This window comes from Phyllobates terribilis, unplaced genomic scaffold (genome assembly GCF_046119375.1).
Source record: "Phyllobates terribilis strain yellow unplaced genomic scaffold, ASM4611937v1 Scaffold_3__8_contigs__length_932513732, whole genome shotgun sequence".
Lineage (NCBI taxonomy): Eukaryota > Metazoa > Chordata > Amphibia > Anura > Dendrobatidae > Phyllobates > Phyllobates terribilis.
Window position 1 is genome coordinate 582,754,390 of NW_027362763.1, and position 18,828 is coordinate 582,773,217.

The window sequence follows — 18,828 nt, forward strand, 5'->3', positions numbered from 1 at the left end:
GTTACAAGTGTCGCATTCCTTGTGTCAAGCCACTCATGACCATTAGACAACGCCAGAAGCGTCTTACCTGGGCCAAGGAGAAAAAGACCTGGACTGTTGCTCAGTGGTCCAAGGTGTTGTTTTCAGATGAAAGTAAATTTTGCATTTCATTTGGAAATCAAGGTCCCAGAGTCTGGAGGAAGAGTGGACACAGAATCCAAGCTGCTTGAGGTCAAGTGTGAAGTTTCCACAATCAGTGATGGTTTGGGGAGCCATGTCATCTGCTGGTGTAGGTTCACTGTGTTTTATCAAGACCAAAGTCAGCGCAGCCGTCTACCAGGAAATTTTAGAGCACTTCATGCTTCCATCTGCCCGCAAGCTTTTTGGAGATGGAAATTTCATTCTCCAGCAGGACTTGGCTCTTGTCCACACTGCTAAAAGTACCAATACCTGGTTTAGAAACAACAGTATCACTGTGCTTGATTGGCCAGCAAACTCGCCTAACCTTAACCCCAAAGAGAATCTATGGGGTATTGTCAAGAGGAAGATGACAGACACCAGACTCAACAATGCAGACAAGCTGAAGGCTGCTATCAAAGCAACCTGGGCTTCCATAACACCTCAGCAGTGCCACAGGCTGATCGCCACCATGCCACGTCACATTGATGCAGTAATTGATGCAAAAGGAGCACCGACCAAGTATTGAGTTCATTTACTGAACATACATTTCAGTATGCCAACATTTCGGATTTTAAAAACATTTTTCAAGCAGGTGTTATAAAGTATTCTAATTTACTGAGATAATGACTTTGTGTTTTCATTGGCTGTAAGCCATAATCATCAACAATAACAGAAATAAACACTTGAAATAGATCACTCTGTTTATAATGACTCTATATAATATGAGTTTCACTTTTTGTATTGAAGAACTGAAAAAAATTTAATTTTTGAGGCTAATCTAATTTTGTGAGAAGCACCTGTACAAGGCAAGGATGCCCACTGTCTCCGCTACTGTTTGCCATCACCATTGAGCCTTTGGCTGCTGTGATAAGAAACTCCTCAGAAGTAGTAGGGTTCAGACATGGGCAGATAAAGGAAAAAAAATTGCATGATATGCGGATGATATTTTGCTTTTCTTGGGGTATTGTGAAGACTCATTCCTAAATGTTAAGGATATTCGTGGGAAGTTTGGTTCTTTATCTTACTATTAATTGGGGTAAATCAGTATCGTGTCTTTTGGATATTCCAGTTATTAATTTTAAAGGACAGAATACACAGTTGTCTCCGATTTTCAATATCTGGCTATTACAATATCCCCTTCACTTAGGAACTATGAAAAAAATAACTTCTTTCCCATAGTAGAAAAAATAAAAATGAAAATAGCAGCATGGTGCAAATTGCATCTTTCGGTGGTGGGACGACTGAACCTCATTAAAACGGTATTGATGCCTCAGATTCTATATATACTCAATAATGCACCTGTTTGGATACTTCTAAGTAGATTTCATAGGATAAATGCATTTTTTAGAGATTTAATTTGGCGTAAGGGGCACTCTAGAATCAGATTAGGGCCATTAACCCCTTTACCCCCCAGGGTGGTTTGCACGTTAATGACCAGGCCAATTTTTACAATTCTGACCACTGTCACTTTATGAGGTAATTACTCTGGAACGCTTCAACTGATCCCCCTGATTCTGAGGCAGTTTTTTCGTGACATATTATACTTCATGATAGTGGCAAAATTTCTTCAATATCACTTGCATTTATTTGTGAAAAAAATGGAAATTTGGTGAAAATGTAGAAAATTTCGCAATTTTCAAACTTTGAATTTCCATGCTCTTAAATCAGAGAGATATGTCAGACAAAATAGTTAATAAATAACATTTCCCACATGTCTCCTTTACATCAGCACAATTATGGAACCAAATTTTTTTTTTGTTAGGGAGCTAGAAGGGTTAAAAGTTGACAAGCGATTTCTCATTTTTCCAACAAAATTTACGAAACCATTTTTTAAGGGACCACATCACATTTGAAGCGACTTTGAGGGGCCTTTATGACATAAAATACCCCAAATTGACACCATTCTAAAAACTGCACCCTTCAAGGTGCTCAAAACCACATTCAAGAAGTTTATTAACCCTTCAGGTGCTTCACAGGAATTTTTGGAATGTGGAAGAAAAAAATGAACATTTACATTTTTCACAAAAATTTTAATTTAGACCCCAATTTTTTTATTTTCGCAAGGGTAACAGGACAAAATGGACCCCAAAATTTGTTGTGCAATTTCTCCTGAGCATACAGATACCCCATATGTGGGAGAAAACCACTGTTTGGGCGCATGGCAGGGTTCGGAAGGAAAGGAGCACCATTTGACTTTTTGAATGTAAAATTTGCTTGAATAATTAGCGTATGCCATGTTGCGTTTGGAGAGCTCCTGATGTGCCTAAATAGTGGAAACCCCCCACAAGTGACCCCATTTTGGAAAGTAGACCCCTCAAGGATTTTATCAAGGGGTATAGTGAACATTTTGAACCCAGAGGTACGACACAGAATTTGCTAACATTAGGTCATCATATTGAATAAGTTGCCGTTAGTCTTGAGCGCAAGTGCTCACTACATGAGTTTGCATTGGGTACTCGGGTACGCACCATGTACCGCGGGTGCTCAAGTGACATGCTCGAGTCCCCACTCCGCATGTTTTATGGTTGTTAGACACCCCAAAAAAACATGCGGGGATCGCAGACTCAAGTAGCGAGCACTTGCGCTCAATACTGATCGCCATATCGTCATCATTTATTTTTCTTTACTTTCGAAAAAATCCCAACTCTAGCGCAACCCCAACCCTAGCACAACCCTAACCCTAACACAACCCTAACCATAACCCTAGCACAACCCTAACCCTAGAGTTTATTTTTTATGCAGTTCCTCATGCAGTATAAGTGATTAGACGACTTTATTATTCGGGTAGGTCCGATGACAGCGATACCAGATTCATAGCGGGTTTTCATTATTGATACCTGTCACACACTAAAAGACATTTTTTTTTGTTGCAAAGACTAGTTTTTGCATCATCATATTTTGAGAGCTATAATTTTTCCACGTTTCGGCCGACAGAGTCATGTAACAGCTTGTTGTTCGCGGGACAAGTTGACGTTTTTTATTGCTACCATTTTCAGGCACGTGACATATTTTGATCGCTTTCTATTTCGATTTTTGGGAGGCAGAATAAACAAAAACCAACAATTGAGGAATTGTTGTTTTTTTTTAAAATTATGCCGTTATGCGTGTGGTAAAATTGGTAAGGCAGCTTTATTCTTCGGGTCAGTACGTTTACACTGGTACCACATTTATATCGTTTTTCTATGTTTTGGCGCTTTTACACAATAAAAGCTATTTTCTAGAAAAAAATATATTTTTTGCATCACTTTATTCTGAGAGCTGTAACTTTTTTATTTTTTAGCTGATGGAGCTGTATGGCAGCGTGTTTTTTGCGGGACAAGATGAAGTTTTCAGCAGTACAATTTTTATTTATATTCGTCTTTTTGATCGCATTTTATGCCATTTTTTGTTTGGCGGTATGATGATAAAGCATCAATTTTTGATTTTTTTTTTTTACAGTGTTCACTAAAGGGGTTAACTAGTGGGACAGTTTTATAGGTCAGGTCGTTCCGGACGCGGCGATACCAAATATGTGTACTTTTATTGTTTTGTTTTTTTCATAATAATATTTAATGATGGGTACATTATATTTTTATTTTTTGTGGATTATTTTTTTTAAAATATTTTTACAACTTTTTTTTTTTTTTAACACTTTTTTTTTACTTTTATACCTTGTCCCACTATGGGACTTTTACTTTTTTTACTCTGATCGCCTCTATAGCATAGGGATGGAGCACAATCCCTGTGCTATACAGGATGTCAGCGCTGCAGAGACAGAAGATACTTTGATCGTGCACTGCGCATGATCAAAGTATCTTGCGGCTGTCTGTGGTGTCCCAGATGTTGTCATGACGACATCTGGGTCACCATGACAACCAAGGGACCCGGCCTCAGACAGCGCGGGACGCCGGGGAAGAGGGGAGTACCGGTGCTTACCTCCAGAATGCTGCGATCGACTTTGATCGCAGCATTCCGGGGGCTAATGTGTCGGGAGGGGTGCGGGACCGCATCCCAAAGATGAAGGAGGTTTAACTTTACCTAATCCTTGGTTATATTTTCTACCGACCCAGATTCAACATCTAAGGGGCTGGAAAGAGATGATACCAAAAGATTCGATAAGCATCATTATTCAAAACTTGGTGGGAGGAGGACCCCTGGTGAGCAGCTTGGGAGGTCGGGAAATTTTTTAGTCTGTCGTGACAGGGTCACTCGTGTTATATATAAGGGGAGGTATGTGTCACTATGGATGCTAACCTGTGTGAATTGAACCTACAACTTTTCCCCAGCATGTTATATGTTGGGGGCGTAATTACCATTGTGAAGGGTGTGGTTTTGTGTGAATGGCATAGAGCTCCGGTGGGAAGCCATTCACCATACCTCCTGTCAGGGTGTGGCTGAGCAAGCTTAAATGTTCAGGCACTATTTTTTTTCCCTGATGTGATCTGGAGAGTGAAGTATCCAGGCTGTGTGTGGAAGCTAGAGAGCTCCACAAAAAGATTTTACCTGAATGGCTGGTGATACCGAGAGCGGATGGAACCCGCTCACTTATGGACTGTGCTATACTTTATGTTTTGTTTTGCCATTAGGCCAGAAAGGCCGTGTTTACTTTGCTGACTCTCCAGTGCTGATGCCGCTACAATAAACCTGCAGAGGAAACAGTGTCCTGAGTCTACTTCTGGAAGCAGCCGAGTGAGTCTTCTTGCCGCACTGTCTAAATTCCCTATATTGGGCCTTACTTGAAAAGATCTCGTCTAAAATTAAACAAATTAGAGAAGTAGAGTTCCTTACGATATATTCACCCATTTGGAATACTACACATCTTTCAGAATTTTAGAAACTTTCTGTATCTGGAAATTGGAGGTTTAGGGGTATTCTATATATTAACTAGATAATTAGTAACGATGTGCTCAAAATATTTGAGTGTCTAAAGGAGGAATTTCTTCTGCCCGATAGTAGTTCATTTCAACATCTACAGCTTAAATATGCACATAAAACAGTGTAAATGAAAGAATGGTGTGGTCCAGAAGGATATTACACTGGATACTATATGCTCAACATGGTTACTAAGGGAATAATTTCTTGTAAATATAACGATTTATTTGTCTTTCTGAAAAAATTCCCTTTGCGGATCAAGACAAAGTGGAAATTGAAGATTGAAGTCATTCCTGAGGACAAAGGGTCCGCAGTTCTGGAGAATGTCCCTGGTCTCTCAATGAGTGAACCTGGTAGACTCTCTCGCAGTTGTATATCATTCATAGAGTATAGAGATTTCCTAAGATGTTATTCGATATAGGCTTTAGGCTTAACTCCGACTGCCCACGCTGCTCTGGGGAAGATGTGGGAATTTTTCAAATGCTTTGGTCTTGCTCGCAACTATGCTCAGTTTGGATTGTGGTTCTCAACCTTATAGAACTAGTGTTTGCCTAGAGACACTCCAATTTGTATTCTGGGATACGTTGATGAGTTGAATGTAGGTGAGGTGGGGAAAATTGCTATTGCATGTCTGTTGTTGGCTGCCAGGAAAGTCATCACCAGGAACTGGATTTCGGAGAAGCCGTCAGCCCGCAGAGAGTACATTAAACATATAAAATCTCTTATTTTAACTGAAAAAGGAGTATATATTAAAACAAATAGAAGTGCTTATTTTGATAAACTGTTGTCCCCATGGGAGAAACATAACTATTAGACTCTAAATTAAAGTGTTTTGGGGTGTTTATGACTTTAAAAGTAATGTATATGTTAGATAATATGCTGACTAGTTGCCTCTATTCAGGGATCAAACATACATAATGAGGTTAATTATTATTTAACCTGCTCTTCAGAGTATGTGATCTACCTATTACAATGGCCATACAAACTTTGGTGAATAGGGGAAATGACATAGGACTTTTAAACAAGAATAAACTATCAAAGATATACAATAAGTAAAAAGAGGTTGGACTTACCAGTGTCTAAAAATTTTGTTGAATGTATTTAACATAACGGTGTATAATATGTAAGGTACTTATATGACCTGATGTATAATGTTGCTTTTTCATTTCTCTGGGCACACTGTGCTCTTTCTAAATCTAATAGATACTGTCATGTTTGGTTGCCATACATGGGTAGCCAAATATACAAATGTTTGGTTGTCATGCATATAAATATTAGCATATTGGAATACACTGTTTTGCACAGCAGCACTTTAACTTACCGTTTGGCATTCTCACTATCGCATTACATGATGTGAGTGCATGCGCGTCGGTCTCGATGCTCCGTGCACTAATCTCCCAGTGTTCTGTCCCGTCGCAGCCACGTGGTTGCTACCTGGCGCCGGCCGCTCCACGTGATCGTGACTGAAGGGCAGATGGGCGGTGACGGGGTTGATGATGCACCGACATGCATGCGCTGAATAAACCACCATCATTGGTCCTTGCCGATCATGTGATCGGAAGGTCCTGTTATTTAACCTGGGACATTTTCTATACTTGGCCACGCCTCATGAGGAAGCAAGTACCGTGAAACGTGAGTTGGGGTCATTGGGCGGGTGTGCTACCATCATGCAAGGCAATGAATAATTATTACTTCATGCAGTGACTGTTTGTCTCAACTATCTCCTTCCTGCCTCATTGCGGAGTCACAGCATGCTGCATGATACAAGCGGCTGAGTGCATTTAATTTTATGCCCATCATAGTGAGCTGCATATTTGTAGCCTTTCACCAGGGATTAATTATCAATTTTCATGGTCTTCATTATATTCATGCAATGAGCGTTAATAGTATTAGTTGCATGACCATTTTTTATTTATTTATTTTTTCTTAAGTATTAGCAGCTGCAAGGCGGTGGTGTTCATACCGTGCAATAACTGAGGCAGTGACCCAAGCAAGTCCAACATAAACAGCTTTATTCAGCAACTCACAGGTAAATCGAAAAGTCCTGCGGTTCGCAACCGGGTTAACACGAGTCCTTAAACAACGGTTGCGCCGGGCCGCTCAGAGCCTGACAGGTGCAGAGCCTTCCCAGGCGTGGGTTCAACCACACTCAATCATGCTGAGCTTTCCTGCTATGCTCCTAGCAGGTTCCAACATAGAACAACACTAATCCTTAGTGCAGGGGTTTTTAAAGGACCTGTGGCAAGAGCCACTGGAAAACCCGGGTTGGAGGGAGGAGGCCACCCCACTGCCTCCTGTAACCTCCTCCAAGAAGTGAAGGCCCTGCCGGGTTTTACTTAATCTGCCTTAGCCAGATAGCCTGACCAGGTCAATGCTCACCTTCATTCCTGCATTGAAGCCGCAGGTGAGTTTGTGACTGCAGTGCACTCCAATGGATTTAATAGGTCTCTGTACACATTCTGGGGGATATATAACGTCCCTCGTATACGATCCCGGTCACTGCCTCACACAGCACATCTATAACATTTCTTGATCTTTTTACCAATCATGGAGTGTGATAGGGCATATAATTTCTGTGTTAACTACACAGGTATACTATGCTAGTTCCTCTTTTGCTAATATTAGAGGTTATTAGGTTAGGTTATTATTAGAGGTTACTATCACATTTGTCTTTGTATTGTGACTGGTGGCAGTAGTGGCCCTGATACTGGGTTTATTATTCACTATTGCCCATACTATGTGTGATCTGTTTTTAATTATTTGTTAATAAACTATTTTTCATTTTTAGTAGCATATTTTCTTCATATATATTAGTTTTAGTCGCCACAATTTTGTGGGCATTATTGAGTCACTTACACATTAAGTTAAGATGTTGTCACGCTAGGTAAGGGGAGAACCACTGTATACGACGTGAAAAGGGGAGGGAGCCCTACAACTAGGGAAAGGGAGAGTGGAGACCCCTAAAAAGATCTGACGACAAACCCTGACTCCCCTATAGACCCTAAATAGGTTCTGCACCTATCGCCCAGCAGAAAACCTGACCCTAAGGCTAGGCCCTAGGTAGGTAGGGGTGAGCACTAAGTCAGCTCCACTACAACTGAAATACACACATGAGAAACAAACAGGGCAATACACTTAGCTCCAAGATGGCACTGGAAAAATCACTACAACAATCTACAAAGGAACTCCAAGGTAATTCTAGTCGACTACTAGAATCCCAGGTGTGAAGAATATTCAAGATAATCCCATGTCAATCATTGTGCCCTGTTCGACACTCTTGCAAAGGAGGGGGCCAAGAGGCAGGGAGTGACATCCTTCACAGCAGCTGTGAGTGGCACAGGACGACCCCTCCCCCAGGCCATGTGCTCCTTTAAGTAAGATACTATAATTCAACACCGAGTTATGGGATTATGATACATCCCAGTGCTAAACCAATTAGATTTCTGGAAACCCAAAAGAATGGGGAATGTCACCCTAGCTTTCAGCACAGTCCAGTGCATAGGGAAAGGGAGATACCCGGAACAGCCTTGCGGGGGGCCCTAGTGTGTCCATGGTCTACTATGAAAAGGCAGCGGCAGAAGAGAACCAGGCAGACGAGTATGCTGGTACTGTTAGAAGGCGCACAAATACTGAAAGCAGACACATTGTCAACCACATCCTGATGCAACCCTGGCCACCAAACACTATGGGAAAGGAAGTCCACAGTTGCCTTACTACCTGGATGACCAGCAAGCACAGAGTTGTGATGTTCCTTAATTACTTCACGGCACCAATTAGATGGCACAAACAACCTCCCGGAAGGACAGGAGGCACCCTGAGCCTCCAACACATCCCCTTCGAGGTCAAGGCACAAGGCCGAAATGACCAATCCCTCCTGCAAAATAGGGACAGCGTTTTCATGGTCACTACCACCAGGGAAGCTCCGGACAATGCATCAGTCTTGATGTTTTTAACTCCTGGACGGAAAGTGACAACAAAATTGAACCTAGTAAAAAACAAAGACCATCTAGCCTGCCCAGGGTTGAGATGCTTAACAGACTGGAGATATGACATGTTCTTATGATCCGTGATAACAGTAACAGGACGGACTGCCCTCTCCAACCAATGTCGCCATTTCTCGAAAGCCAATTTAATTTCCAAAAGCTCCCTATTTCACATGTCAATTTCTTTCAGCTGAAGATAGTCTCTTGGAAAAGAAACTGCATGGACGCCATTTACCAGGGGACGGACCCTGAGACAACACAGCCCCAAGCCCCACCTCTGACACATCAACAACGAAAGGTTGAGACATATCGGGTTGACTGAGTATAGGTGCCGTGGCAAAACATCTATTTAAAGAGGAAAAAGCCTGCTGGGCGGCATTCGACCATTTAGAAAAATTCGGCCCCTTTTTTGTCATGTCAGTGAGGGGTTTCACTATTACCGAATATTTCTGGATAAATTTCTGGTAAAAATTAGTAAACCCCAGAAAGAGCTGCAATGTCTTCAGGTTCTCAGGATGATCTCAATCAAGTATAGCATGAATCTTCTCAGGATCCATCCGAAAACCCGACGGTGACAACAGGTACCCCAAAAACTGCACCTCATCGACAGCAAAAACACATTTCTCCAGTTTGGCATAAAGTTTGTTATCTCTTAAAATCTGTAGTACATGATTAGAGACACATTAGGGTCATGTTATATAAGGTGAGTAAAAAATATCATCCAAAGAGACCACCACATACCCGCCCACTAAATGGTGTAAAATATTGTTTACGAAATGCTGGAAAACCACAGGTGCATTGGTGAGACGAAAAGGCATAACCAGACATTCGAAATGACCCTCACGGGTATATTGAAAGCCATTTTCCATTCATCCCCTTCTCTGATTCTAACCAGATTGTAGGCTCCCCTTAAATCCAACTTGAAGAACACTTTAGCAACCTCAAGGATACGGATCTCGGACGGTAATTTGATTTCATTCCCAGAAATCTAAACAGGGATGGAGACACTCAATCTTTCCTATTAACGAAGGGGGGGGTCTGATATGTCCTTTCTCCAGACTCTCAGCAATAAAATCCTTCATGGCTTGTCTCTCAGGACCAGAAAGATTATACAGTCTGGACTTGGGTAGTTTAGCTCCAGGAAGAAGGTTAATGGGACAGTCATAAGCAAGATGAGGAGGCAAATCCTGACACCCTGTTAGAAAAAACGTCCTCAAAAGCAGACATAAATGCAGGTAAGGTCTCCTTAGAGATCACAGAAAGAGAAGTGTTTAAGCAGTTTTCATTACAGTAATCTCCCCATTCCACAATTTCCCTGGATGGCCAAACCACTATCGTATTATGTTTCACCAACCAGGGTAGACCCAGTACAACAGGAGTGGGTTGAGTGGGAAGGCCCTCCAAGACATATCAAGGAATTACTTCATAATGAAGGGGTTCCACCCTTAGTCTTATATCATGTACAATCTGTGTCAGACATCTCTGAGCAAGTGGCGCTGAGTCGATGGCATAAATGGGAATGGGCTTAGTTAACGTGCTTAAAGTAAGCCCATGAGTTCTCACAAATCCAGCATCAACCATGCTGACTCCAGCTCCACTGTCCAAAAACACAGAAATTCTCTCAGTCCTGCTCTCTAGTACCACCTCTGCAGTCAGGACAAACCGAGAGCTGCGTGTAGAAGACAAACACACCCCCTGATTATCCAACTCCACACTACCAAGAATCAACTGAGTTCCAAATGTTGCTTTTAGCTTAAGAACCGACGGACAGACCCCAATAAAATGTCCCTGTTTATTTGGATAGAACATAAAATATATTTATTGTAATACAACTTTGGAACAAAAAACTTTTGCATATTTACAATTTATTATACACTATGCAGTAAGTGGAAAAAAAACAGTTTTCAACAAAAACATACTGAATAACATTTGTGGAGTCTATGAATTTGTTTTGAGAAATAGTATCACCTCCATCAGATCCTCCTTCATAGAGGACCTCAAATCTGAACTAATTATTTTATGGCTAGAGAACAACCTCTCTACACTAACTTGGGTTGGTGGCAAAGCAGTAACCACATGGGCAATATCTCTAACAATTTCAGGAATTTCCTCATGCACAGTCAGTTTTCATGAACGATTGAACTCCTCTACTTCTTTGAGAGCAAGTGAAAAATTTTGAAGCACGTCTCTTCAAGATGGAATCAATTTTAGGGGGTTCTGGCAGCGATAGCCAATTTCCTCACTTTGCTAATCAGAGTTGCAGCATGTCCCTCTTGCAGACTTTCTCTTATTGCCAGCTGATGCGTGCGCACAACACAACACGTGATGAATAGGAGAGAGGTGTGAAGCAGCTTCAACAAGATCATCTAATTGTAAAGAATCATTTTGCTGTTCTTCTGTAGTAATATCTGTTTGTTCCTCAGTTATGGGAACAGGACTGTGGCCTTCTATCTCCAACATACTGAATTTAAAATGTTCTTCTAGCTGCTGTTCACTTTTCATTATTCTCATTCATCAGTTTAATTGTACTTATCATGTTGGAAGAATTATCAGTTATAAAAGCAAGAACCTGTTCTTTTTTGTTCTTAATCCTGCTTTCCTGTTCACTCATGCAGTTCTGAGATGAGTGCAGGCATTCCCATTGTTTTTTTCCCCTTATCTGTAGAGGAGGAGCTTCACTACTTATCATGTACATAAACTGCAACACAGATTCATCTCAGCTAAAAGTTTAGACCCTTAGATCAGAAATAGGACAGACATTTATAGGACATTTCATAACTTTCCCAAATCCTTATAAAAAAAAAATATTTCCCACAAACTGCATTGAACTACTGTACCCAATTTATTATATATTTTAGGAGTCGGAGTCGGTCCATTTTATAACGACTCCACCAAAATGGACACCGACTCCACAGCCCTGATCATACATAAGGGCCAGAGCTCCAAAAAATGATTCAACCGATTGGAGGCAAGCAGAGCCTTGTGGCAAAGAGAAAGCCCAGGATTAATGATCTCCTTGTAACAGTGAGATCACAATCCCCATTCGCTGCTCCTCATCTCCAGAAGAGAAGGGTCGAGGCTTAAAGTATAACCTACAAGCGTCTTTAAACACAGAAAATCTGTCTCTACCTCCTAAAAACCTGTCTGGGAGGGCAATTTGGGCTCAAGCTGGACTGGCGTACCGTGAAAGTCCCCAACATTAGGAGTCTGAAGCCGCTGCTATTGCTGCTGAACAGGCCAGCTACCCCCAGTGACAAATTCTGAAGCCACTCTGCCAGCACTGAAACTGGATCCATAGCAATGCAAAAAAAAAAAAACAACACAAAAAAAAACAAAGTCAGGTTTTTTTTGCTTTTTTTTACTGGCTGGTGATAATGTCACGCTAGGTATGGGGAGAACCCAGTGTATCCGATGGGAAAAGGGGAGGGAGCCCTACAACTAGGGAAAGGGAGAGGGGAGATCCCTAAAAAGATCTGACGACAAACCCTGACTCCCATATAGACCCTAAATAGGTTCTGCACCTATTGCCGAGCAGGAAACCTGACCCCTAGCTGACCCTAAGGCAAGGCCCTAGGTAGGGAGTGGGAGGGGTGAGCGCTAAGTCAGCCCCACTACAACTACAGTAAACACAGGGGAAACAAACAGGGGAATACACTCTAAGATGACAGCAGAGAAAGCAGGATAACAATCTACGAAGGAACTCCAAGATAATTTTAGTCGACTACTAGAATTCCAAGCTTCAAAAACTATTACACGTTATCACCAGCACCTCTCTGAGGGTCTGAGTGTATTTCAGGACACAGGAAGGAAGTGCTGATTAACAGCAAAAAGTTGAGGATAACTCAGGGTCCTAAAGAGAAAGGTATAATCCCCAAGCAAGGTGTGGATCACCGCTGGGTCGTAAAGAGAGAGGAATAATGAAAAGCTCAGGGAGATGTTTGTAAAGCCAAAAACAGCGACCTTCTACAACTGGGCACCATATGACTGTCTGGCAACCTTGACACACCAGTGACAAAATGTTTAACTGGGACTTTTTTTTAAACATTTTGTTGAATGTGGTCACTCTGAAAAAAATGTAAAATGTTGAATTATTGACCATGTACTCCCCCTGAGGAGAGGGGGAGATAGAGTAAAGCTACTTAAAATTAAAATACTTCAATGGATAAGATTAAATACATTGAAACCATATGGACTTAATGTAGATTTCAAATTGGGTGTTACTCTATAGGTAATGCTGTTTGCCTTTGATTTCCTGCATAGGATTTCTCTCCCTAATATAGCTATTAGGTATTAATTCTTTTTTGTTTTCATTTTTAGATTACAAAACTGCTGTGGAGTTATCTAGGGTACATGACTCCTCCCATTAATAAAGATCTAAAGATGTATATAATTGCATGTCTTTTTTCTTTCTTTATAAAATATCTTGTGCAACTTCATCTTTTTTTGATATTTTTGTATACAAGCAACAAGGCTCTCTTTAGTATCTCTTCGGACAGAATATGCATGGGGTTAATGAACCTTCTGAGAACACTAACTGATTTATGAAGGCTAGACTACAGATATCTTATCCAACTGGAAATGGAGGTTGAGAATTGCGTTCCTTAGGGGATGCATATCTCCCTCTGTTCATTTGGTCAACAGGTTGCCAGCCCCAGCCAAAGGCAGGTGTTCCTGTACCATTTTGTGTGACTACGAAGCCAATCTCAGTTTTCAGATGTAATAAAGTCTAGTCCAACGTTCATGAAAGAGTTAGAAATCTTTTCTACCCAGATTATTTAATCTGTTTAAAGATTTTGTCAGTGGACTCTAAATTTGGAAAAAACACATGGAGTACTAATTGGTTTCACATGTTTTATATTCAAAATTGGGCTTTTATTTGCTTATATTGAGATATGCGCCGTAAATATCTTTCCCCTTTAAGATGATGTTTAAAACCCAAGATAAGGTATGCTCCCTAGATTTTTTTCCCCTTAACTAAGATGCCGTTTAAATCCTCAGATAATGGTGGCGCATGCGCAAGAAGGTGCGCACCATGTGACGTCATTATATTGCAACGTATGTGCAGATGACATCTCTCCCTATACCAAGATGGCGCTTGATACTTCAGAGAGCAATCACGCATGCGCAATACAGTGCTCTTTCCTTTTTTATGTTTATTATTTCCTGACATGCTTAATATAATAGGACGCCGGTTTCGGCGCTAATATGAATGGGGTGAGTCATGTTACATAATAATAATCCTCTACGGCTGTTTTCTGATTATCAATTGAAATATTATATATTTTTCCATGGTTTTACTGCTGTATGCACCCCTAAAATGAACTTTATACCACTGTTACTATCATGTACTTACACTATTTGTCTGTATATCATGTTTTGATATTATGATATGTTCATATTATTGTAATTGTTGTTAAATACTTTTGCTAATTTATATACTTTAAATACACTGCTCATTCCACTTGTATATTGCTTGAGTAAGGCTCACACTTGGAGCCGAAACATCGCCTCATTGGCTATTAAACAGCACTTTTTTCTATACAATATGGCGTGCTGCTTCCAACTTTTTTGCTATATATATACAGCACAGACCAAAAGTTTGGACACACCTTCTCATTTAAAGATTTTTCTGTATTTTCATGACTTTGAAAATTGTACATTCACACTGAAGGCATCAAAACTATGAATTAACACATGTGGAATTATATACTTAACAAAAAAGTGTGAAACAACTGAAAATATGTCTTATATTCTAGGTTCTTCAAAGTAGCCACCTTTTGCTTTGATGACTGCTTTGCACACTCTTGGCATTCTCTTGATAAGCTTCAAGAGATAGTCACCGGAAATGGTCTTCCAACAATCTTGAAGGAGTTCCCAGAGATGCTTAGCACTTGTTGGCCCTTTTGCCTTCACTCTGCGGTCCAGCTCACCCCAAACCATCTCGATTGGGTTCAGGTCTGGTGACTGTGGAGGCCAGGTCATCTGGCGTAGCACCCCATCACTCTCATTCTTGGTCAAATAGCCCTTACACAGCCTGGAGGTGTGTTTGGGGTCATTGTCCTGTTGAAAAATAAATGATGGTCCAACTAAACTCAAACCGGAAGGAATAGCATGCCGCTGCAAAATGCTGTGGTAGCCATTCTGGTTCAGTATGCCTTCAATTTTAAATAAATCCCCAGTGTCACCAGCAAAGCACCCCCACACCATCACACCTCCTCCTCCATGCTTCATGGTGGGAACCAGGCATGTAGAGTCCATCCGTTCACCTTTTCTGCGTCGCACAAAGACACGGTGGTTGGAACCAAAGATCTCAAATTTGGACTCATCAGACCAAAGCACAGATTTCCACTGGTCTAATGTCCATTCCTTGTATTCTTTAGCATAAACAAGTCTCTTCTGCTTGTTGCCTGTCCTTAGCAGTGGTTTCCTAGCAGCTATTTTACCATGAAGGCCTGCTGCACAAAGTCTCCTCTTAACAGTTGTTGTAGAGATGTGTCTGTTGCTAGAACTCTGTGTGGCATTGACCTGGTCTCTAATCTGAGCTGCTGTTAACCTACGATTTCTGAGGCTGGTGACTCGGATAAACATATCCTCAGAAGCAGAGGTGACTCTTGGTCTTCCTTTCCTGGGGCGGTCCTCATGTGAGCCAGTTTCTTTGTAGCGCTTGATGGTTTTTGCAACTGCACATGGGGACACATTCAAAGTTTGCCCAATTTTTCGGACTGACTGACCTTCATTTCTTAAAGTAATGATGGCCACTCGTTTTTCTTTACTTAGCTGCTTTTTTCTTGCCATAATACAAATTCTAACAGTCTATTCAGTAGGACTATCAGCTGTGTATCCACCAGACTTCTGCACAACACAACTGATGGTCCCAACCCCATTTATAAGGCAAGAAATCCCACTTATTAAACATGACAGGGCACACCTGTGAAGTGAAAACCATTTCCGGTGACTACCTCTTGAAGCTCATCAAGAGAATGCCAAGAGTGTGCAAAGCAGTCATCAAAGCAAAAGGTGGCTACTTTGAAGAACCTAGAATATAAGACATATTTTCAGTTGTTTCACACTTTTTTGTTAAGTATATAATGCCACATGTGTTAATTCATAGTTTTGATGCCTTCAGTGTGAATGTACAATTTTCAAAGCCATGAAAATACAGAAAAATCTTTAAATGAGAAGGTGTGTCCAAACTTTTGGTCTGTACTGTATATATATAGATATATATCTACATATACTTAAATGTATATATGTATAAATATAGCGACTGCAGACTTTTATGTCAAAGAAAACCTATATGCCTACCATATAATACATGGTCCGCAAATCCCTATAATCAAAGCAAAACCAAAAAGATCTGTTCTGGAGAAAGAGATTACAATACGGGGGAGAGGAGAAACCTTTCCCTCCGAAATGAATAATAATAAAGTCTATAAATAAGTATTCTCCAAACAGACGCATATAAGGGAAATTAGAAAAATTATTCTTTATTGAAGAAAATATATAAATATCATAAAAATTACAATCAATATAAGTAATAAAGTACAAAGTAAGGACAGTGGGGGAGAGGACAGCTAAAAGGTAATATAATGAGGTGACTGGTATAACAAAGAGACTAACACCAGAAAAAAGCATTCAATGGATGGCAGATGTAAATATGCTGCCTATGGATAAAGAATCCTAACACTGACCATATCAAAAAATAATGATTACAAATCCTCTTAGGGAAAGCTAAAAGCACGTCTAGCAAAAGACCAAAAAATCCTGTATGTAAAGTACATGCAGGTAAATATCAAAATGGTTATATGCTGTCAAATAGACTGTAACCGTAATAATTGCGCAGTAGGGTATACATATCAGTGAATTGTAGAACCAGATATGGAGCTTCCATTACCTTGGGTCATGTCTATGGAGTCCAAGGCAGCGTGGGAAAGAATGCTGGGAGTGCAAGGCAGCCTCGACGCGCGTTTCGCCCGGAAGTGGCTTCGTCAGGAATGTAAAGGTAATGGAAGCTCCATATCTGGTTCTACAATTCACTGATATGTATACCCTACTGCACAATTATTACGGTTACAGTCTATTTGACAGCATATAACCATTTTGATATTTACCTGCATGTACTTTACATACAGGATTTTTTGGTCTTATGCTAGATGTGCTTTTAGCTTTCCCTAAGAGGATTTGTAATCATTATTTTTTGATATGGTCAGTGTTAGGATTCTTTATCCATAGGCAGCATATTTACATCTGCCATCCATTGAATGCTTTTTTGGGGTGTTAGTCTCTTTGTTATACCAGTCACCTCATTATATTACCTGTTAGCTGTCCTCTCTCCCCCTCCCCCACTGTCCTTACTTTGTACTTTATTACTTATATTGATTGTAATTTTTATGATATTTATATATTTTCTTCAATAAAGAATAATTTTTCTAATTTCCCTTATATGCGTCTGTTTGGAGAATACTTATTTATAGACTTTATTATTATTCATTTCGGAGGGAAAGGTTTCTCCTCTCCCCCGTATTGTAATCTCTTTCTCCAGAACAGATCTTTTTGGTTAGACTTTTATGTCAAACCTGGGCAACCACTTTAACATTCTGTCACTGTTGTAATACTTCTAAACTCAACTTGAAAACCTGTGTTAGAAATGCAGACTCAAGCCCAAATGTATCAGTATATTTTTGTGGTGTGCTTTAGTTCAAAATAGTATCTTATTTACAATGCCACATATTTATTAAGCATTTATGCCATGCAAGTCAGCTTGTAAATGTGGGTTTGGCCAAGATTTGAACACATTAAAGGGGTTGTCCGGTACTTTTAAAAAAATGCCAGTGTGTTTTAATGATAAATACAACCTTCTTTCTAATTACCTTGCACTGCTGATACTGCCTGTGAGCAGCGCCATCGGTGGCCGCTCACAGGCATCACGTGCCCCGGCGCTGGAGTCCCCGCGATGGCTGCTGGGTTGTGGGCGGGGTTATTCCCCTGCGTCACACCCGGCATCCACCGCTCGCTCTGCCTCTCCACATTCACTGGGAAAGCGCACAGTGGATACTGGGTGTGACGCAGGGGAATAGCCCCGCGGTGGAACGCGGAAGAGGGACCCTCGGCTGCAGCTGCAACTTGTCGTGACGTCAGCGGATGTCAGCGCCGGCTGCAGCCGGGGGTCACATGCTGCCTGTGAGCGGCCAGTGATCGCGCTGCTCACAGGTAGTATCAGTAGCGCAAGGTAATTAAAAAGAAGGTTGTATTTATCATTAACACACAGTGGCATTTTTTTAAAAGTACCGTACAACCCCTTTAAAGAAATGCAACTTCTCTTAGAAGAATGGCAAAAAATTGTGTTTCTAAAGCACACAGACCCTGGTGCAGAAAAGTTGCACAATTTTAGATAGTACTGGCAGTTGTGTCTGTTGGGATAGAGTAATCAAAGAATGTAAATGTAGTCAGATATTTGGCCCATTTCTCAATACCTAGCTTTAATTTAGACATGGGCTGAAAGTATATCCCTTTTGAGAAATGTAGGTCAAAAATAGTAGAATATTTTAATCAAGACTAATTGCTAGAATTAATAGTTGCTACAAATCAGACCCATTTCAACACAGTAAATATTTGACTTACCTTACTATTGGTTTATTTGACTTTGGGAATGTTATTTCTCGAACTGGCTTCAAATCCCATGTACTCCACAATCTGTGAAAGGAAGTTATATATACTCATCACTCCATTATCAAATAAAGAAAATGATCACATTGCTGAAGCCCAAGTAATACCATGATATAAGATACAGTAGAGTGTTTCCATCTGGGGCATTTATGTCATATTGACAGCATAT

General features: G+C 40.7%; 1 protein-coding gene across 1 annotated transcript in view; it reads right to left on the reverse strand.

Moving 5' to 3' along the window:
- LYST (lysosomal trafficking regulator) overlaps positions 1-18,828 on the reverse strand; it is a 789,135-nt gene that overhangs the window by 28,575 nt on the left and 741,732 nt on the right. The window contains exon 51 of the mRNA XM_073671457.1: positions 18,615-18,686. Coding sequence (XP_073527558.1) covers positions 18,615-18,686 — 72 coding nt within the window. The remainder of the gene's footprint in view (positions 1-18,614; positions 18,687-18,828) is intronic.